This window comes from Astatotilapia calliptera, chromosome 6 (genome assembly GCF_900246225.1).
Source record: "Astatotilapia calliptera chromosome 6, fAstCal1.2, whole genome shotgun sequence".
NCBI lineage: Eukaryota > Metazoa > Chordata > Actinopteri > Cichliformes > Cichlidae > Astatotilapia > Astatotilapia calliptera.
The window spans coordinates 33,397,185-33,414,946 of record NC_039307.1 but is presented as its reverse complement, the minus strand read 5'-3'; the positions used below and the strand labels follow the sequence as shown (position 1 = coordinate 33,414,946).

General features: G+C 41.0%; 1 protein-coding gene across 1 annotated transcript in view; it reads left to right on the top strand.

Annotated features, from left to right (window-relative positions):
- Positions 1-17,762, top strand: part of cacng2b (calcium channel, voltage-dependent, gamma subunit 2b) — a 66,655-nt gene that overhangs the window by 26,970 nt on the left and 21,923 nt on the right. The window contains exon 2 of the mRNA XM_026171843.1: positions 16,658-16,741. Within this exon, the coding sequence (XP_026027628.1) occupies positions 16,658-16,741 (84 nt within the window). The remainder of the gene's footprint in view (positions 1-16,657; positions 16,742-17,762) is intronic.

The window sequence follows — 17,762 nt, the reverse complement described above, 5'->3', positions numbered from 1 at the left end:
CACCCTCCCCACCTCCCCCCACCAGGCCCTCCCTCCCCTCACACTCATACCCCCTGCCTTCCTTCCACTGACTCAATGGGACCTCACACACACAAACACACGCAGCTGGGCATGTATACATGTGTGCGTGTGGACAAACGTTCACAGAAACACACACACACAGTTTCCTAACAATTCTCTCAGTGGTAGCCAAACATGTTAACATGTCTTCCCTGTGGATAACAGCTAATGGCTCATATCCATATGCATGTACACACAGGCACGCTTGCACTTTTGCACACACGTGGACGCATGGACCACGCATGCATTCACAGGTGCACACGGACAGCGCAGAGATGAACGCTTTTAAGGCAGATTCACACATTCCCACATGCAAGAGCATGAACACACAAGTGCACACAGTCACGCAGATGTACACAAACATAAATACAAATACATACATGCAGCCATCATAACAGTTTCCCCTCAGGAACCATTGCTGAGGTGTCGTTTAAGTGAAGCACTCAAACCTTATGCTTACATACTGAACTTTGAGGCTCCTACATGTCAGGCCACACTTGTTACATGGTTTTTCCTTCCTACATGAAGTTGAAGCTTCAAGGTTTTGGAGCTGAGATTTTCCTGTGCTAGATAAACTTTCAAGCTCAGATCACGGTCATGTCTGTTCTCATGCCAATATTCACATTAACACAGCTGGATATGTGTTCTCGAGCTATTATCACATAATGCAAGGTGCTCTTCAGGTTTGAGTAGCTTAGGGGAGTGTTATATGGAGATCAAAAGCTGCCAAAACTTGTGCAATTGTTTCTTGTGTTAAAGATATTTTTCAAACTCATGTATTGTTAATGCAGCAGTCCACACTGACAGCATAATCTTGCAGGACAAATGTGAAAGTTTTGTTTGCTGCTTTCTAGCAGTCCCCTGATTGGACGCTAGCATTTACACTGTGATCTTAAGCAACCAATAGGCAAAAAGCTAACCCGATAACAGATATAACAAAATGTAAACATGTTTTGGGAAATAAATATCATTACAAATTAAAATATTTCAGAGAAAATCATCTTATAAATCAGTGCCTGTATTAATTGTGATTATAATTGAATATCAATTTATTTATGGTTTACGGTTATGGTTTTCTATACCCTGCCCAGCCAATGAAAGCACGGGACTTTAATTTAACCTGGTTAAATGTCTTGTGCTGGTTTTTTTTTTTTTAATAAATCCCAATAAAACAAATGCTTGTGATCACCAAATCAAACAAACCAAATTGCAGCCAGTCACAACAGGACTAAATCAAAGTCAGATGGGGTTTGTCCTTCTGAAGAGCGCAAGCTGATCAAAATCACAGACTTTGTGAAGCAGAACAAGCACGGACACGCAGGGAAACGGGGGGAAAGAAAGATGTGGGAAGGATGGAGGGAGAGAAAGAGAAGACCAGTGTTGCTGCTAGTATCTTGGTTATTTATAGTTTAAATGCCCAGGCTCTTTTTTGCCTGAATTCATTGTCTGCCCCTCTCTGTCTCTGTCTCCCCCTCTAGCCTCTCTCCCTTTCCCTTTTTCCTCCCCTCCATATTTCCCCACACCAAACCTCATCCCTCATCTCTTTCTTTTCCGTTTATTCTTTCCATCTCTCCAGTCGACTTCGCCTCTGCCCTCCACCCCACCCTCCTCCTCCCTTCCCCTTCATCTCTCTCTGCTCTTTCATTAGATATTGGGTCAGTGCTCTTTGCTCGACTCCCTCACCACCCCATCCTCCTGCCCACCCTCCAAGCTCCCAGCCCTCGCCGATGCTGCACACTGGTGTGTGTCGTTTTTCTTTAGTAATGTTACGCAACGTCCATCACAGACACACCGGGGGGGGTAAGAGGGTAGTGTAAGAGAGACGCGGATGGGGAGGAAAGACAGTGGACGGGAGACTTAAATGAGGAGAGAGGGGGAGAAAGCAAGCACTCGCCATTTATTGGTCACTGACCCACTATCTTGCCAGATCCTGCGGTCCGATCAGTCAACCCTCTTGAGCTAACGGCCGATTCTAACCCGTTTACGCGCGTTTTTCACCGGAGCATGAATGTATTTTAATGTGGTGTAATGTGTGACGTTATGACCATGACCGCTTTTTCATTCAGCAATCCCCATCTGTCAAACAATTCACGTCCATGTCAGAAATACAGGAAGAAAATTATTTTAGGCCTGTGGTTTCTAACCAACACGTAATTCTCCGACTTTAACTGCACCAGCGGCGAGTTTCACGGTAGGCTGAAAATTAGACCTCTGCTTAAATCATTTATTAAACCAACAGCCCGACCCAGCTGATTTGTTTGGGCTTTTAAAGCGAGGAGATATTTTAGAATAAGGTTTATTAAAAGATTTTCAGTATTTGAAAAACAGGCACTGATGATTAATGTGATTATGTAAAGATTTCTGAATGACTCAAGGCTTTAAATGTATGCTGTAAATGAGATTAATTAAAAATCTGCAAATAGTCAGAATATCTCATGACCACTTGTTGTTTCTTTTAACCAAACAAAGTAAAATTTACTGTAATTCTGTTGTATTACTTCCTGAAATGTTCAGACATATTCTGCTCTTGTCATGTCCTCACGTGACAGGCGGAAAACCCCCCAAAACCTAGATACCTATCAAGAATCAATTTATTTCTGATGAGCATTATATCTGCACTAGTCAGGAAGTTTAGGCCTTGGAGGTGTAAGTCAGCATTAGTTATAGCCTAAACGCTGACCCCAACCAGAATATCTCATTTTTGCTCTTGATAGAAATGATTCTTCCCAGTCTCGCAATCAGAAAACAAAGATCTTAAATCATTCTACCTGATACACATGAAAAACTTTCTTTTCCAAAAAATGACTTCTTGCTCGACTCCGAAGGATTTGGGTCATCACCAACGACACCAAGAACCTCAATGGATTAAGGTCTCAAGTAAATAAACCCCAATCTAATATGGACACCAGAGATAATAATGTCTTTTAGAAGTTTAATTCACACTGAATCACATCTTTATTGGTTTTTGGTTTTTTTGGGGGGGTTTTTGGTCGGGGGGTGGGGGGGAGGTGACTCTCCCAGGCCTTTTGGCTTGCCATCAATCCCTTCAATATTTGAGCACAATTCACACCAATCAAACCAACGCTTCGGTGCTTTGGCCTTCAGTGCAGTGGTTCCAACCTTGCAATGTGTTACCAGTTCTAGATTAAGCACTTGAATGAAGGTATACGACTAATATGAATGTAGCATTTCCTACATTTGAAAAGAAAGCTAGTACTATGTACAACATGATTTCCAGGTCACAGGACTCCACAAGTGTTACTATATTTTTTGAAAATGGTCCATTGACCTACTTTCAGGCCCTTTTTCCACACAGTGAAATCTGCAGCAATATTTGAACCTGAATGTCTCTAAAACTATTAAAGACATTTTTATTGGTCGGTCTTACCATCAAAATGTCCCTAATTTGAGACTACACTAATAAAAACCTTCACAGTGCAAAAAAAACAGCTAGTGACTATTTCAGAATGGAGCACCGCTGAATTTCACAATACTGCAATTTAAAGCATGTAAAATACTTTTCAACAGAAATCTCCATTCAGCTTCCATCCTGGATTTAGCTCCAGCCACGTGTGTGGAGGTTTGTGCTGGGTGAAAATTGAGGAAAAATAATACACTGATTATTTGCAGTTTATGCTTCACGAACTGTTAAACAGAGTAAACTTTTTTGAGTTTTGAGAGACATTTGGAGACAGTGAAGTTAGGACAGCAAACACTGGAAACAACAGAAAAGGCCGTGTCACTGCGCTGCTGCTTTTGTGCACAGCTACGTCTCTCGTGCTGCGTCACAAATATGCACAATTAAATTCAGTTATAGTCATTTAATTATAGTCAGCTGTTTTTGCTTTTAATTAGTAAATGATGATTAGTCCTCTTGATATTTCAGGATATTCAGTGGTGATAAAAATGTAAAACAAGTTGAAATGAGTCACACATCACACGTAAGAGATTCAAAATAGTCACTGCAGTGCTCTGTTGTAACCTTCAAAACTCCGACCCATCTGTTCAGCCAAACAACTTTCTTCTAAATTCTAGCAGATGTTGAAATACACACTAAATAATCTACAGGTCCTGTCAGTCAAACAGACAAAGCATTTTGGCTTAAGTATTTCTCTCACCAGCACACGTTATGTGCTTTCACAGTGAGATACAGTAAACATGCCGTTGTTGACACCTTATAATGGGGAGAAAATGTGAACATTTCGAGTTAAATGTCACTTTCCTAGCCGAATATTGGACGTATGAGCGGCTGCCCAGTGCGCTGCAACAGAGATGATTTTGGGAGGATGTAATGTAGAGCTGCAGAATGAGGGCAGGTATCTATTCCACATATAGCAGCTTGCTGTAATTTTATATGGGGCTAAACATCTGTTGCCTCATTTATCAATGAAGCTTCACCAGGACGCTGCAGGCTTTGTGGATCTCTCACATTTCTCTTATTTTTGTCACCTCTCTGTCTCACATGTCTCGTCTGTCTGTCTCCTTCCTGTCCTCCCTCCACCCTTTTGCTGTTTTTGTTTTTTTCAGTTTCCTCATTTCGCTCCTCTTTTCTTCACATGTGTGCCAAAGGAATTTATCAGAGCTGGGAGGGGGGAGGAAAACATTGCAGAAAGTTTCACTAAACAAAACTAGGATAGAGCAGGGAAGGGACCGGAGACGGCGCGCTCAGGGATTTCTCAAAAGGGGGACAGTGTGGTTGTTTGCAGGTGGTTGATGGTACTCCCTTTTTAAAAATGAATTGTTTATTTGCTGTACCTGGTAATCTTCTTTTTTTTAAAGACTTTGAGAGACCATCTGCAAATTTATGTCTGCAATTAGCACGTTTACAGCCACAGATGGAGGTGGATGTTCCGTAATTAGTAACTGTCTCATCAGCAACCTTGTCCAGTTTGCTTCACTCATGCACTGATTAGTGTCTGATTTATCTTTCACGTTTTGACCATTTTTTTACTGCTGGTGCTGAATATTATTTCTTATAGTTACATATTTATACAAATCAATGCGTTCCTAAGATAAGCATTCGTCTTTCATGGCAGGGTGCAACATTTTTAGCCGCCATCAGTTTAAACAAAATACCTTCCTTCACAGAGATGTAGAGTGTAAAGGGCTTGTGTGTTTTTCTCAGAGCTGCGAGAGCTACCGTGTTTGTTGTTTCGCAACCGTCTATTTTCACATTAAGATGGTGGAGCCAGAGTACAATGTTAAAAAACGCTTCACTTAAGAAATGATGGCCCTGTTTTCACCACTCAGTTGTCGTTTCACGTCCTTTCTCATGTGGCAGTTTCAAAGAGCTGTAGCTGTTTTTCGTGAGGTGGTGTAATGTGTTCTGAAAATCTGCATTCGCTCGCCAAGTTGTAACACTCTTGTTGTAAGAGTGCTACATGCTGGTGACACAGTACAAGTCCTACTTTTAACAGCTGAACTGCTGCTTCTCTGCAGCTCTGTCTCCCCCCAAAAAAGTGTTGCTGAGTTTTTCAGCTCTCTGAGATGGTGTGATTATGTCTGATCACACGTTTAATTTTGTGTGGCGCTATCAGAGGAGACAGCCGTGCTGAGCTAGTGTAACGAGGATCCATGAAGATAGATGTCTGCAAATATATTAGTGCTGGATGCACAGATGAAGATGATGTTCATGATGCGTGAACGCCTCTGTTGTTCGCATGTTTTTAGCTGAGATCTGAGATGAATGGTGCGGCATGCTGCGTCTCACGTGCATGTTAGATTTTGTTCTCTTTTTAACTTTAACTGAGTAGCAACTACACTGTTGGTTGCATTGATGGATTTTTCTAAAATAAATATAGAAATAAATAATTTGGCACGATCTTGGAGTTGACATAGTTGTTCTGGTCTCTATCGCAGCTTAAATAAATGGTTTGATATTTCCTTAAATGCCAATATTATCTGTCTTACCAAGAGCTTAATGATATATCGCAACAGTAGAAATATCATCCATAAGTTCGTTGTTTAACTTATACAGCAAACATTGTGTACAAATGACAAATAGAAATTTTTCATTATGAATCAGGCTGATTCTTGATTGGGTAAAATGGGTTTTTGAATCCTCCGCTTGGCATTCATTTAAAAAGAAAAGAAAAATGAACAATTTCATAAAGGGTCACAAGCACCACCCAATGTAAGGTTGTTGCCACTGCTATCCTACATTAACAGCCTTGGTAATTACCAAAATCACTTTTCATGTTTCTGTAATGGTGAATCCACCAGTTATGCACAAATCCTTTAATCAACGACAATATTTTAAAGCTAAAAATATATTTATCGTTGTAATCCATGAATTAATAATTCATGTATTCTCTTGTTTTTGTGGCAATTTGTGAAGCCCTGTATATACTTTTTAAAAGTACCGTAAATGCAAATCCAAACGTGATAGCAGAAGATGACAGTTTTGGATTAGTATATCTGACTGAAGGCATACGCATTACTTGAGACGTACAATTTTTGTGTCCGACACAGTTAATATCAACATTTGTTGACGGATTCTTTGTGTAACAGCACTACATAATGTGTTTATACAAGAATCAGAGACATAAAAAACAGATATCCAAGATGTGAGCTGTTATAAACAAGCTAAACTATGGTCTAAGCTTTAATACACTGACTCTGCCTGAGTGATTAAAATCACAAATGACTTTTCTGTAAGACGCTGTGTGTCATCACAATTCACCAACACTGAAACCATGTAGTCCAAAGGCTTAACTATGTTTGTGTTCAGTAGTAGTTTAAAATAAATGTTATATCACAGATATAATGTCACCATATGCCCTGTTTATTTACTGAATGCATGCAATGCCAAGTTATGTTACAGATGAACTCTCTACAAGCAGCTTGTTTATTTTAAGGTGTTCCTTCTGCTAGAATGCCAGTGTTGCTAATTAAGTGACTGCTTTAATGAAAAAGTCTCCTGAAATTGCAACTTTGCTGTTATTGCTGTCGCTAATTTGTCTTTATTAACTACATGACTGACTTCTACTTGATGTATTTTATATTTTGCAGGATTTCATATCTAGCAAAACTTGAAAACTTTGCATGATATGAGATGCAATCTGATTCCTTACAACTTCAGTGTAGTCTGTTTAACAGCTTATAACTGAATCTATATATCTATATATATCTGCCTTTCGCTTCAAACAGCATCTTGGACACACTGGCAAAACAGGATATTTCTTAGTCATCCAAGGATCACACTGGTTTTCTTTCACCTGTTTAGCTGCTTTTCTGCCTGCTTCTCTGCATGCAGCTGCAGCAACACAGTCATGTCATTTAAACATCCAGTCTTGTCTGCAGCCTGGAAGGTCAGCACTGTTGTCCACAGACTGACGGTTCTGGCTGGGTCCACTCTTCTTTCCAAGGTTTCACATACTGAGGCATCTGGATCCATAGGCTTTACACTGAGCTGTGCTTGGTATTATTTAGCATCTATTGGCAATGTGCAGGTTAGTCCTGTAGAGTCAACAGGAGTCCTTCAACATCTGAAAGAAAAGTGACACAGGCCATTGATAAAAATGTTCCGCTGGCATCACTGTAGCAGGATATACAGCTGTAGCAATGGCAGATGGCAGAATGTGTCCTTGATCCAACACAGCTGATTCAAATGGCTAAATTACCCCCACAACATGTCTTGCAGTTCTCCAGAGGCCTGGTAATGAACTAATCATCATTGATTCAGGTGTGTTGACCCAAGGTGACATCTAAAACCTGCAGGACTCTGGCCTCGAGGCCTTGAGTTGCCCACCCTCGATATACCCTGTGCCAGCTGGGATAGGCTCCAACCCCCTATAGCCATATACAGAGTAAAAGATATGGCGAATGGATGGATGCATTTACTGTATCACACTTGGTTTACCCACGTTAGTCCACTTGGCTTTTGCTCTGCTACTGATCAGAAGCACTTAACCCAAGTTGAGTCATTTAAACGCGGAGGGAAATCTGAGCAATGAACTAATTTGGACTAAAAGTGTGAACACTTGTGAAATGCTCTCTGACCACCTGGACGCTACGGTGACCTCCACCACACAGCGCCATGATCTGCCAAATTATCACTAACCAGTCATTTGCTCCTTTTTGCTTTGTGCCACATGACAACAGGCTGCTCTACTTCCCCGTCACAAAAAAGGGAAAAAAAATCAAAGTCGGGATGGAGGCTTCTTTATCAGGAGCAAACCCGAGCAGTTCTCTCTGTCACAACCAGACATCAAAGTAATTTATGTGGTGCGTGTGCACACTTGTGCATGCCTGCTGGTAGGAAAAGTAATTGCTTACTCTAAATTAGTTAGAACAAATAGGGTGAGAATCTAATTCCACATTTATTACAATTATCTTTAATAGGTCTGTCTATTGCCAGACGTGTGCTGAAATTGCGTGGAAATGAATTGGCCGTGCGGGTTCAAAGATTATAATGAAATACAGCTCAAAATGAAGTCGTTTAATGAACTGAAGGCTTTTTCAGTCATTTCAGTCCTTTTGTTCTCTATCAAAGTTTTAAAATGCATGAAGAGTTCATTTCTGGCCGCATGTTTACTGAATTTTGTCTGAGCTCCTTTTATATGGATCATTATATTTGGACCATTTGGGACTAGTAGGAGAAAATGAAGCCTTTTTCCTCTTTGAACTGAGTTTGTACAGAAATAACATTTTGCATTTTTCATATGAGGTGAAGTCAGGAAATGGGGTTTAATGAGTCAAGCAGCTGCTTACCCTGACTTGCTGAGAAACCTGATTATGTCTCCTACTACAATATGTTACAATCCAGTTTGATCCAATTTTCACTTTCCCTGGTAATCCTCTTGTCTCCCGACTTGTTCTGATTTTGGGTCATGACCTGAACTGTAACGTGTACACACATACACGAGCACAAGTGATATAAATTTCATCAGGAGAATACGAATGCAAGGCTCTGGAAATCTGCATACTATTCAATTTGCTGTGATAGTATTGTACAAGGGAACCAGCTACACATGTGTAGGCCTGATTTAAAGAGCAATAGTAAGTTGAATAACATGACAGCTGCCTGGGTGTATGTTCACAAGCAAGTCTTATCATCTTATCCTCTCATATTGAAAATTGGGTGGTGGGTGCACCGGGTTCTCTGTCTTCCTCTGCTAAGCAAGTAACATCCCGCAAGGTGAAAGTTTGCACAGATATTTATGTTTCTCACAACAGAACAAAGCAACAAAATATTTTTATTCTTAAATTTTATGATGTAAAGTTACAGGGCACAGCAGTTAAGCTCTATTCTTATCTTTAACTTCCCACTTTTCAGCTGGAGGTTTCTTCCTGTTAACAGGGAGTTTTTCCTTCCCAGCATCGCCGAGGTGCTCGCTCATAGGGGGTCATCTGATTCTTGAGGTTTTCTCTGTATTATTGTAGGCTCTTTACATTATGAAGTGCCTTGAAATGACTGTTGTTGTGATTTGGTGTTATAGAAATAAAACTGAATTTAATCGTCTAACAAAGAAACCTTAACAGGGTTTATAAAATATTCACTACTAAATGGACAAGTGTATTTCCTTATGTTTGCTTATTCAAATTGTTAATATTTGAGGTGCTCTTTATAAAGGATTTAAATAACGACAATTAAAATGTTTATGTTTCCATATAGTGATGTTCCACCAGTATGAATCTTTCGCTTGTGGCGTCTGATCAACAGCGATCAATAGCGATCTTTAGCCTTACATTTAACAATGCAAAACAGGTTTAACTAACAAACATGTTTTTGAGATGGTTCAAACCATGACATCTCCCTTCCCATTCAACTCCAGTGTATGTCTTTGAAAATCTTACGGTGTTTTCAGAAGGTTAAATTATATAAGCCACACTGCAGATGTTTATTAATAATTAAGGTCATATCCGGTTGTTCAGTCTGACCTCACTAGCCGTGTCTGGACCTAAACTCCGCTGCAGGTCCATATATCAAACGATCACTATGGCATTACTGAGAGTTGAAAAACTGTCTAAAGTCTTTCATCTTTAATAAAATAATCAGCGTTCTGCTCTACCAGGTGTAACAATTGAGTTTAACATCCAGGCATCCATGAAAACGGAATTTATGACATTTAACTGAGTTAGAAGTTAGCAGGAAGTTAGCTCGCTAGCTTCTATCTAAATACAATATAGCATGTCACAAATTAAACAAATAAACAAATTAAAACGTACAGCTCTGTTATCACTTCCAGCATAAATGAAGACAGAAAACTAAACAGCAGTGACGTTTGTAGGGTTACTGAAGTTGGGCTAGCTGGTATATAATGATGTGCTACGTGACCGCTAGCGACACAGCTATGTTAGCATAATATAAACAAGCTAACTTTTTTTTCCCCACTCGATAAAAGTTAATGTGAGTGTTCTCGGTGGTCAGGAACAAATGTAATCGCATGGCAGGATGCTGTAAAAGGACCAAACTTCAGCCAGGAGAACAACTGAGATAATCCATCCACAATACGAGGTTAGTCATTCATATACTGCTGCATGGGCTGGGCTGTAGTTACATCCTAAGGTTTTAAAAACTGAGCTTAAATAAATGATTAGCGGTAATAAAAGCCTATGGAGGTCAACAGTGATCACTGACTGTTTTAGGAGCTTTTTGAGATCAAATAGAAGAAAATACAAAACATTAAACATGTTAACAACACAAAAGCCATATTAAACGCAGACTACTTTAGGCCCGGAAGTAGGATTCGTCACGTCATCACTGAACAATCGGATTCTTTGTTAACCCACTAGTTAATATAGAAGAAAACCATCAATATGATGTAGCTGAGGGAGATTAAATGTGTTGTAGTTAGTTGTATGTTTACTTTAAATTCCTTTCTGTTAATGCCACTAAAAGTCAAAGACTGGGGAGATAGGTGGATCAGATGCAGCAGGTGGGGCGTTTAGGGAGCGTTTTAAGCATCTCTGCTAAGGGTTCATGGGTGGGGTTGTTGCAACCTTTTAGAAAATCTAAAATGTTCGTATTCGGAACAACCGAGGAGCCTAAAGAACACAAAGAAATATTTACAAAAGCATGAAAGCAGGGATGAATGTTCTCCTGGGTGAATTTACATTAATAGATCAAGAAAAGAAAGGAGCACATTTCCTGTGTACCGTGTTTGTAATCTACTGAACTGAGCTGGTAGCCACCTTTGCTGTGCAACACATCTGCTTTGAGGTCTCTGATGTTCATCCACCTTTGCCACTGAGGGATTACTTTAGTGGCACTTTAACACACAGACTGAGCCATAATTAGCATAAAGGAATAAAGACACGCCGAGTTATTTGCATAAGACACAGTACCGGTTCAGAGGAGGGCATTTACTCTTCATACACATTTTCACGTATCTCGCCGAGTGGGTTACGATGTTAATGCTTCATGAAAGGATGTCTTCTAGTGTTTCATCATACTGTATTAACTTATCCTTAACAGCTACCAGGTCGGTCAGCGAGCAGGATTCTAATTGGCTTATGACAGCAAAGGGGTCATCGGGGTCTCCTCTTATTGGTATAAATCATCCTCTGTGAGACACAGCGGCCCCTCTTGCTGTGAGCATAAGTGGGTGACAGAGCTGTCCTGACCCCCGAGGTTTAGGTTGGTCTCAGAATAATAGTATCTGTTCCATGTTTAAAGCAGAATGTATAATTTAAAAGGGGCAATTTGTAAGAGCGACGCGTCATTACGATGGCTGTGTCGAGAGGAGAAGGGAAGAGGAGGAGTTTCTCAGATGGGGATTTCTCAGCAGACACAAAGGTGTCTGCATTTTTTCTTTTATCTGAGCGAAAGATTGGTTGATGTATTGCAGCATCAAAAAATACTCCAGTTTGTTTCAACACGATGACAAAGCTGACAAAAGCCGAATACACAATGAGCGTAAATGAATGCAAAGCGGATTTGTTTGCTAGCAGAGGTTTGTGTTGCTAATACACAGCATTGCTTCATAAAGAGACCTTTCGCAGTTTCATGGAAACCAAATTTACTGCTATGAAGCTGATCATTTCCCCTTTTTTTCTTTCTATCCAGCTCCAAGAAGCCAACTCTGTTTTAGCTCAAACTGGGGTTTGAGGGCTGAATGGCCACTTATGACTGGATTCACAGGTTAATATCCTCCCGGTGAGGCATCCTCAAAACACTTCACTGAGGAGGTATCCTAGGGAGATGCCCCAAAACACCTCAGCTGGCTCCTTTCCACATCGAGGAGTAACAGCTCCACTGAGCCGCCTCCCAAATAATAAGTAGTCTTTTTTTGACTACTTTGGTGACCTCAGACACAGTGATGGGCGAGTCATCCCTCTTGTTCCCGAACTGTGCTTTTACTACAGAAAGTCTTTCGGTGGCATTGAGATCTTCGAATAATTCTTTATTATATCCATGGATGAGATCAGCAGCACCCCACTCCCACTATAGACGGTGTGAGCAGGAAGGTACTGGAAATATATGAAAAGGTACTCATTTCATATATTTCCAGTTTGTCTCACACATGTTTTTGTGTCATAATTCACCAAAGTTTGATCAGTTATCTTCACACGTGAAATCAATAAGACAGAATGTAGATTTAGGCTAATATCCACTCGTGAAGTACTTGTGGTATCATTGTGCTGAGATGTCCTTCCTGCTCTTAAGTATGTGGCATCAGTAGAATAGAGCCAAATGCTCAAAGCCCCTCTCTCTCTCCACAGCCTCACTCTGATGGGTGAAAGCTGGCAATCCTGTTTGTGCTATATTGCTCTATAATCACAGGTATGAGTGTATGTAATAAAGAGGCCATGGAATCATGTGTTTAACCCCCAGCGCCCATACAAAATTCATAAAAAAGAATCAGCCAAGAAATGAAATGCACTGCACAGGTTTCTTCCCAGTCAAGACAGTAAAGCATGGTCTTAATTTGAATTGCAGAAGGAATAAAAAGGAGAGAGAGAGAGGGAGGCCCAGAGGACGGGCTGAGCTGCAAGCTCATTTCAAATGGGAATCTGGTCTTCAGGGTACGAGCACATGTATGTGAGACAGACAGGAGAGCAAGATGGGAGGGGGGGCGAAAGCAAGGAGAAGGAAGGGAAAATCCAATTCCAGATTACATGTGCTTGTGGTGCAGTGTGGGTGGGCAAGTGTTGAAGCAAGTGAGGGAGCGTGTGAAAGGCAAAGAGAGAGAGAGAAAGCAGCAACGGAAGAATAGATATAATGTAGTTTCTACATAGCTGTGAGTGTGTGCGAATTGATGTGTTTGACATGCTGTGGGATGTGGGTTGAAGACACCAGAGATCAAACCAATAAATTTATACAGAAAACCAAACACGGGAAAAAAGAAGTCCTTTTATTAAAGTTAAAGGAAATGGTGGTACCAGTCTAACAGCGCCGTGGCTGTATACTCCCAGCTACACAAGAAAGACGCCGTATAACGTATCTTAAAATGATGAATATATATATATACCACTATGTACCGCTATCCAGGATGAAACAACAAACATCCATGAGTACATCAGGAAGACTGACACAACTGACCGCATGTTAGTGAATACGTGAGGAAGGATAGACGTCAGCATGGCATGGATCATCGGCAGATAGAAGAAGTGGCTGATATTGAATGGCTACCAGTGGCTGGACAAAGCTGCACTGAAAGACAGCACAGAGGCATTAATCATTGCAGCACAGAACAAGCTCTAAGTACAAGCTCCACAGAGGTTGGGGTCTACCTCACAATGCAAGACCCCAAGTGCAGGCTGTGTAAAGACACCCCTGAGACAATCCAGCAAATATTAGCAGGGTATCTGCGTGGTCTTCGGTTTGGAGGAACTCAGCAAGGGGCACTCAGGGAGAGAGACACCATCAAAACATTATTTTTTCTTTTCTTTTCTTAGGTAGCTGTTAAACTTACTTTTGTTCATATGTACTGCAGAAACTTTATTGTTTTTGACAGTAATGTAATCACCGCTAACAACAACATAAGATATGCACATCACTTCAGATATCAGAAACTTCCCACAAGATACCTACGTCACACCCAGGTTCTTTGAATATGATGCCAAGTTTAGTTTAAGCTTCGTTAGTTTGGAATTACTGCCCCCAACAATCTTGATCAAATCAGTGATCTCTGACTAATGCATTAACCTCCTAGGACCTGGCGTCCACATATGTGGACATCACATTTTGGGTCGTCTAGACCAAAATACTCAATTTTGCTCCACAAAGGCCTGATATCCACGTACGAGGACATTATACCGCCACTGTTCTATAGAAATTTAAAACAAATATCCTCATATGTGGATTTCATTTTTCTCAGAGACAAAAAAATCAGGTAAAAAAAAAAAAAAGTTCAATCTTTTTACATTCATCAGGTCCCAATCAGCCCACATAGCAAAGAGAAATCAAAAATGCATGCCATGAAAGAGTTCGGGTCTTAGGAGGTTAAAGCAGTGGTGTCAAACAGAAGGCCTGGGGACCACAATCAGACCACAAAAGACTTCAATCCGGCCCACCGGACTTTTAAAGGAGGACATAAATTTTAGATTTTAACTGTATTTTCATCAAATTTACAGCTTGTTCTGCTGATAAAGACCTCCCCCACAGTAGTAAAGGTAACAGATAAACAATTAAATGACATCTACTTTAGAAGTGTCTGTTTTTTACAACGTGTCCACATTCAAATATATAACTAAAATGGACATTTTTTTCTGTTTTGACAAAAACTTTCCTCTTTGTAATGACAGGGCAGTCTGGGCAATGAGCCAGCAGAGCTGTTTCTGTAATTTTACACTCTTATTTCAATCCCAAAGGGCCAAGCTGGAATTTTTTATTTCGCTTACTACAGCAGCATTTCTTTATCATCTTATAAAACTGAGACATTAGGTTGAAATTGCATCTCTTCTTCTTATCCTAAGACATCTTAGGGATTAAACGTGCAGTTAAACACCTTTATACTAACAGAAAGTTTCACCGGTCTGGTCCACTGCAGATCAAAGTGGGCTGTATGTGGTAAAATGAGTTTGGCATCCTCATTTTTTTGGAGAGCTCAGTGCACATTACACATGCTCTTATTCACACTGAGGTTTTTATGGGTCATATAAAAAAACCTCGTGCAAATGTGTGGTGTTGTTTTCTGAGGGAGGACAGTCTCACGTCTTCATTTGTCACACTCTTCATGCTCTTAGATTATCCTCTACCAATGTAACTTGAACAATGCAGCTGTCACCACCATCCTTTAAAGCTCTGTTGATTAAACAAAGAAACAGTTTCTAAGAGGCTGCGCTGAAGTGCTAAATATCTCCTTCACGTCCACTGGAGGGGAAATGACATCATTTTAAAGTCTAGTCATCGGCGCTTACTGTAGAAAAGTGAGTGTGTCTGTGAAGCACACTCAGCATGATTGCAGTATTTTTAACTTTGTAGTACCGACTCGCATTTGCCCAACAAACAATTACTGTAAGCAAGTGAGACACAGGGGCATTCAGATGTGAAACTTTTCTGCTGAAACACAGTGCGCTGTCACTCATCACGGTCCTTTCAGGAAGCGAACGCAATCTCAACACGGCGCTCTACACGCAGTTCACGCTAAAATTATGAAAAGATGAAAGTGTTTTTGCAGGACTCTGAAAGGTTTCGGCGCCGCTTCCTCGTGAAATATCTTCTTTAATGTATCTATCAAAGTGCACTTGATGAAAAACACTTTGTTCGTCTGAGAGTTTTCTGAGGTGTATTAAAGATATGTAAATATGAAACAGGCTGTTGTTGGAGTCCTGTCATGATTTTTTTTTCTTTTTTCACTTTTTTTTTTATCAGGCTTTGTTATAAAATGGTTATTATCTCCACAGGTATGATAAAAATGCAAGTTTAGCAGCAAACACTCCCCCAGCGATGAGCGAAAAAGACGGCTGGAGGGAGGCTCGTGGTAACAGGGCTGATGCTACAGTATGTGAATGTGTGTGTGTGTGTGTGTGTGTGTGTGTGTGTGTGTGTGTGTGTGTGTGTGTGTGTGTGTGTGTGCGTGCGCGCGCGCGCGCACGCCTGGAAGTGTGAGACATATTGTGAGAGTGTGCTCGTGTGCGCAGACGATGCCCATTTGAAAGCCGGCGCTAGTCTTTCGTCCTTCAATCGCCAATTAACAAGGGGCCATTTAATTGCAGTGGTTTAGGAGGGTACAACAATTACCACAGGAGCTGCACTAAGCCAAAAACACACACACAAACACACACACAATCTCTCTTAATGAGCAGCACTATCCTTTCTTCCTGTCTATCATTTGCATTTTGCTCTCCCCGTGCCTCCTCTTCACCCTCCCACCTGCGTTTTTGAGTTGTTTAGACTGAGCTCCTCCAATCGTCTTCCTTATTTCTCCTTGTCTGTCACTTTTTGTTCTGTGATATGTTTCCTTCAAAGCTCCTGACAAAGTTCTCCTCCCTGTCTCATCTCTTTTGTCCCAAAGAAGGGTTGATACAGACACCGAGCAGAATACTGGAGACTTGATACAATCTGCGATACCATGCAGGAAAAAATGGGAAAATTGAGTTTTCTTGCGTTCGGTCATTCAGACGAACACAAACATAAACGCATGTTTACACGTGCAATTTTAGATTTTGTCAGTGCTGATTTTTGTAATATGTTCTTTCTTTCTCACAGGTTCTTTCAAAGGCATGTGCAAGCAGATAGATCACTTTCCTGAGGATGCTGACTATGAGGCGGATGCCTCAGAGTACTTCTTACGTGAGTCTGTCTTTTTTTCCTTCCTTTAGTTGGTTTTGAGTCAGTAACATCTGATCTTAAAGTTATCTTTCACTGCTCGTGTCTTTATCATGAACTCTCTGAAAAGCCTACAAACATATTAAATGAAGGATGGAAAGTGAGGATGTGGGCTGAGTGACAGCACACTTAGCCAAAAATGGAAAAAGATCAAAGGAAGAGGGGAAAGGGGCTGGGATGAGAAACCACACTTTTTTGTCGTAGAGAGGGTAAAAGGAAGAGGTGGCAGAAAGTCAGAGACAAGGAGAAACTATGGAGGGCAGTGTACACTTACAGCAGAGACTCAGTAGAGGAGGGGTCAGGCATGTGAATGGAAGAATGAGGGGAATCTCACTGTTATGGAAGAGGAGGAAGAAGAAATAGTTAAAGTCCTCAAGAAGAAAGATTGTGGGAGGTGAAAGAGGACAGGAGGAAGGTGCATCAGGAGAAAGCACATGGCTCAGTGAAGGGAAGGTTGAGGAGGTGAAGGACAAGGAGTAGGGTAGCAGTACAGCGCTGTTGCTCTCCCAGCGGCTTGCCAATTAGGACACTTTCTTCTATAAATACTCTAGGCTCTGCTAAGTGGGTCACACCTCTCCTACTCCTCCTTCCTTCCATCCATCCAGCCATCCCTCACCTCCTCCCTCTTGCTTTCCATCCATATGTCTGTCCATCTCCACCGAGGCCTTCACGCTTGCCTGACAGCTGGTGGATGGAGGCTGTGGGGTAGAGCGAGGAATACAGGGAAGCGAGGGAACTGAGTTTGTTGTCATGTCCACTCAAAAATCTTTTTTTGTGTTTTTAAAAGTTTGCAAAAGTTTGAAGATGGTTTAGTGAAACGGATGCGCACAGTGTGGCACGGGAAGTTTGCTAGTTTGAGACTGGATAGTGTACAGTTAATCTTTTTTATAACAGCAGGGAGTGAGTTGCGGCAATTCTCTCGATGCCATAAGGCTTTCTCTGAGGCCTTTCAGACAGAAGATTCTGACCTATCAGCCAAAAAAAG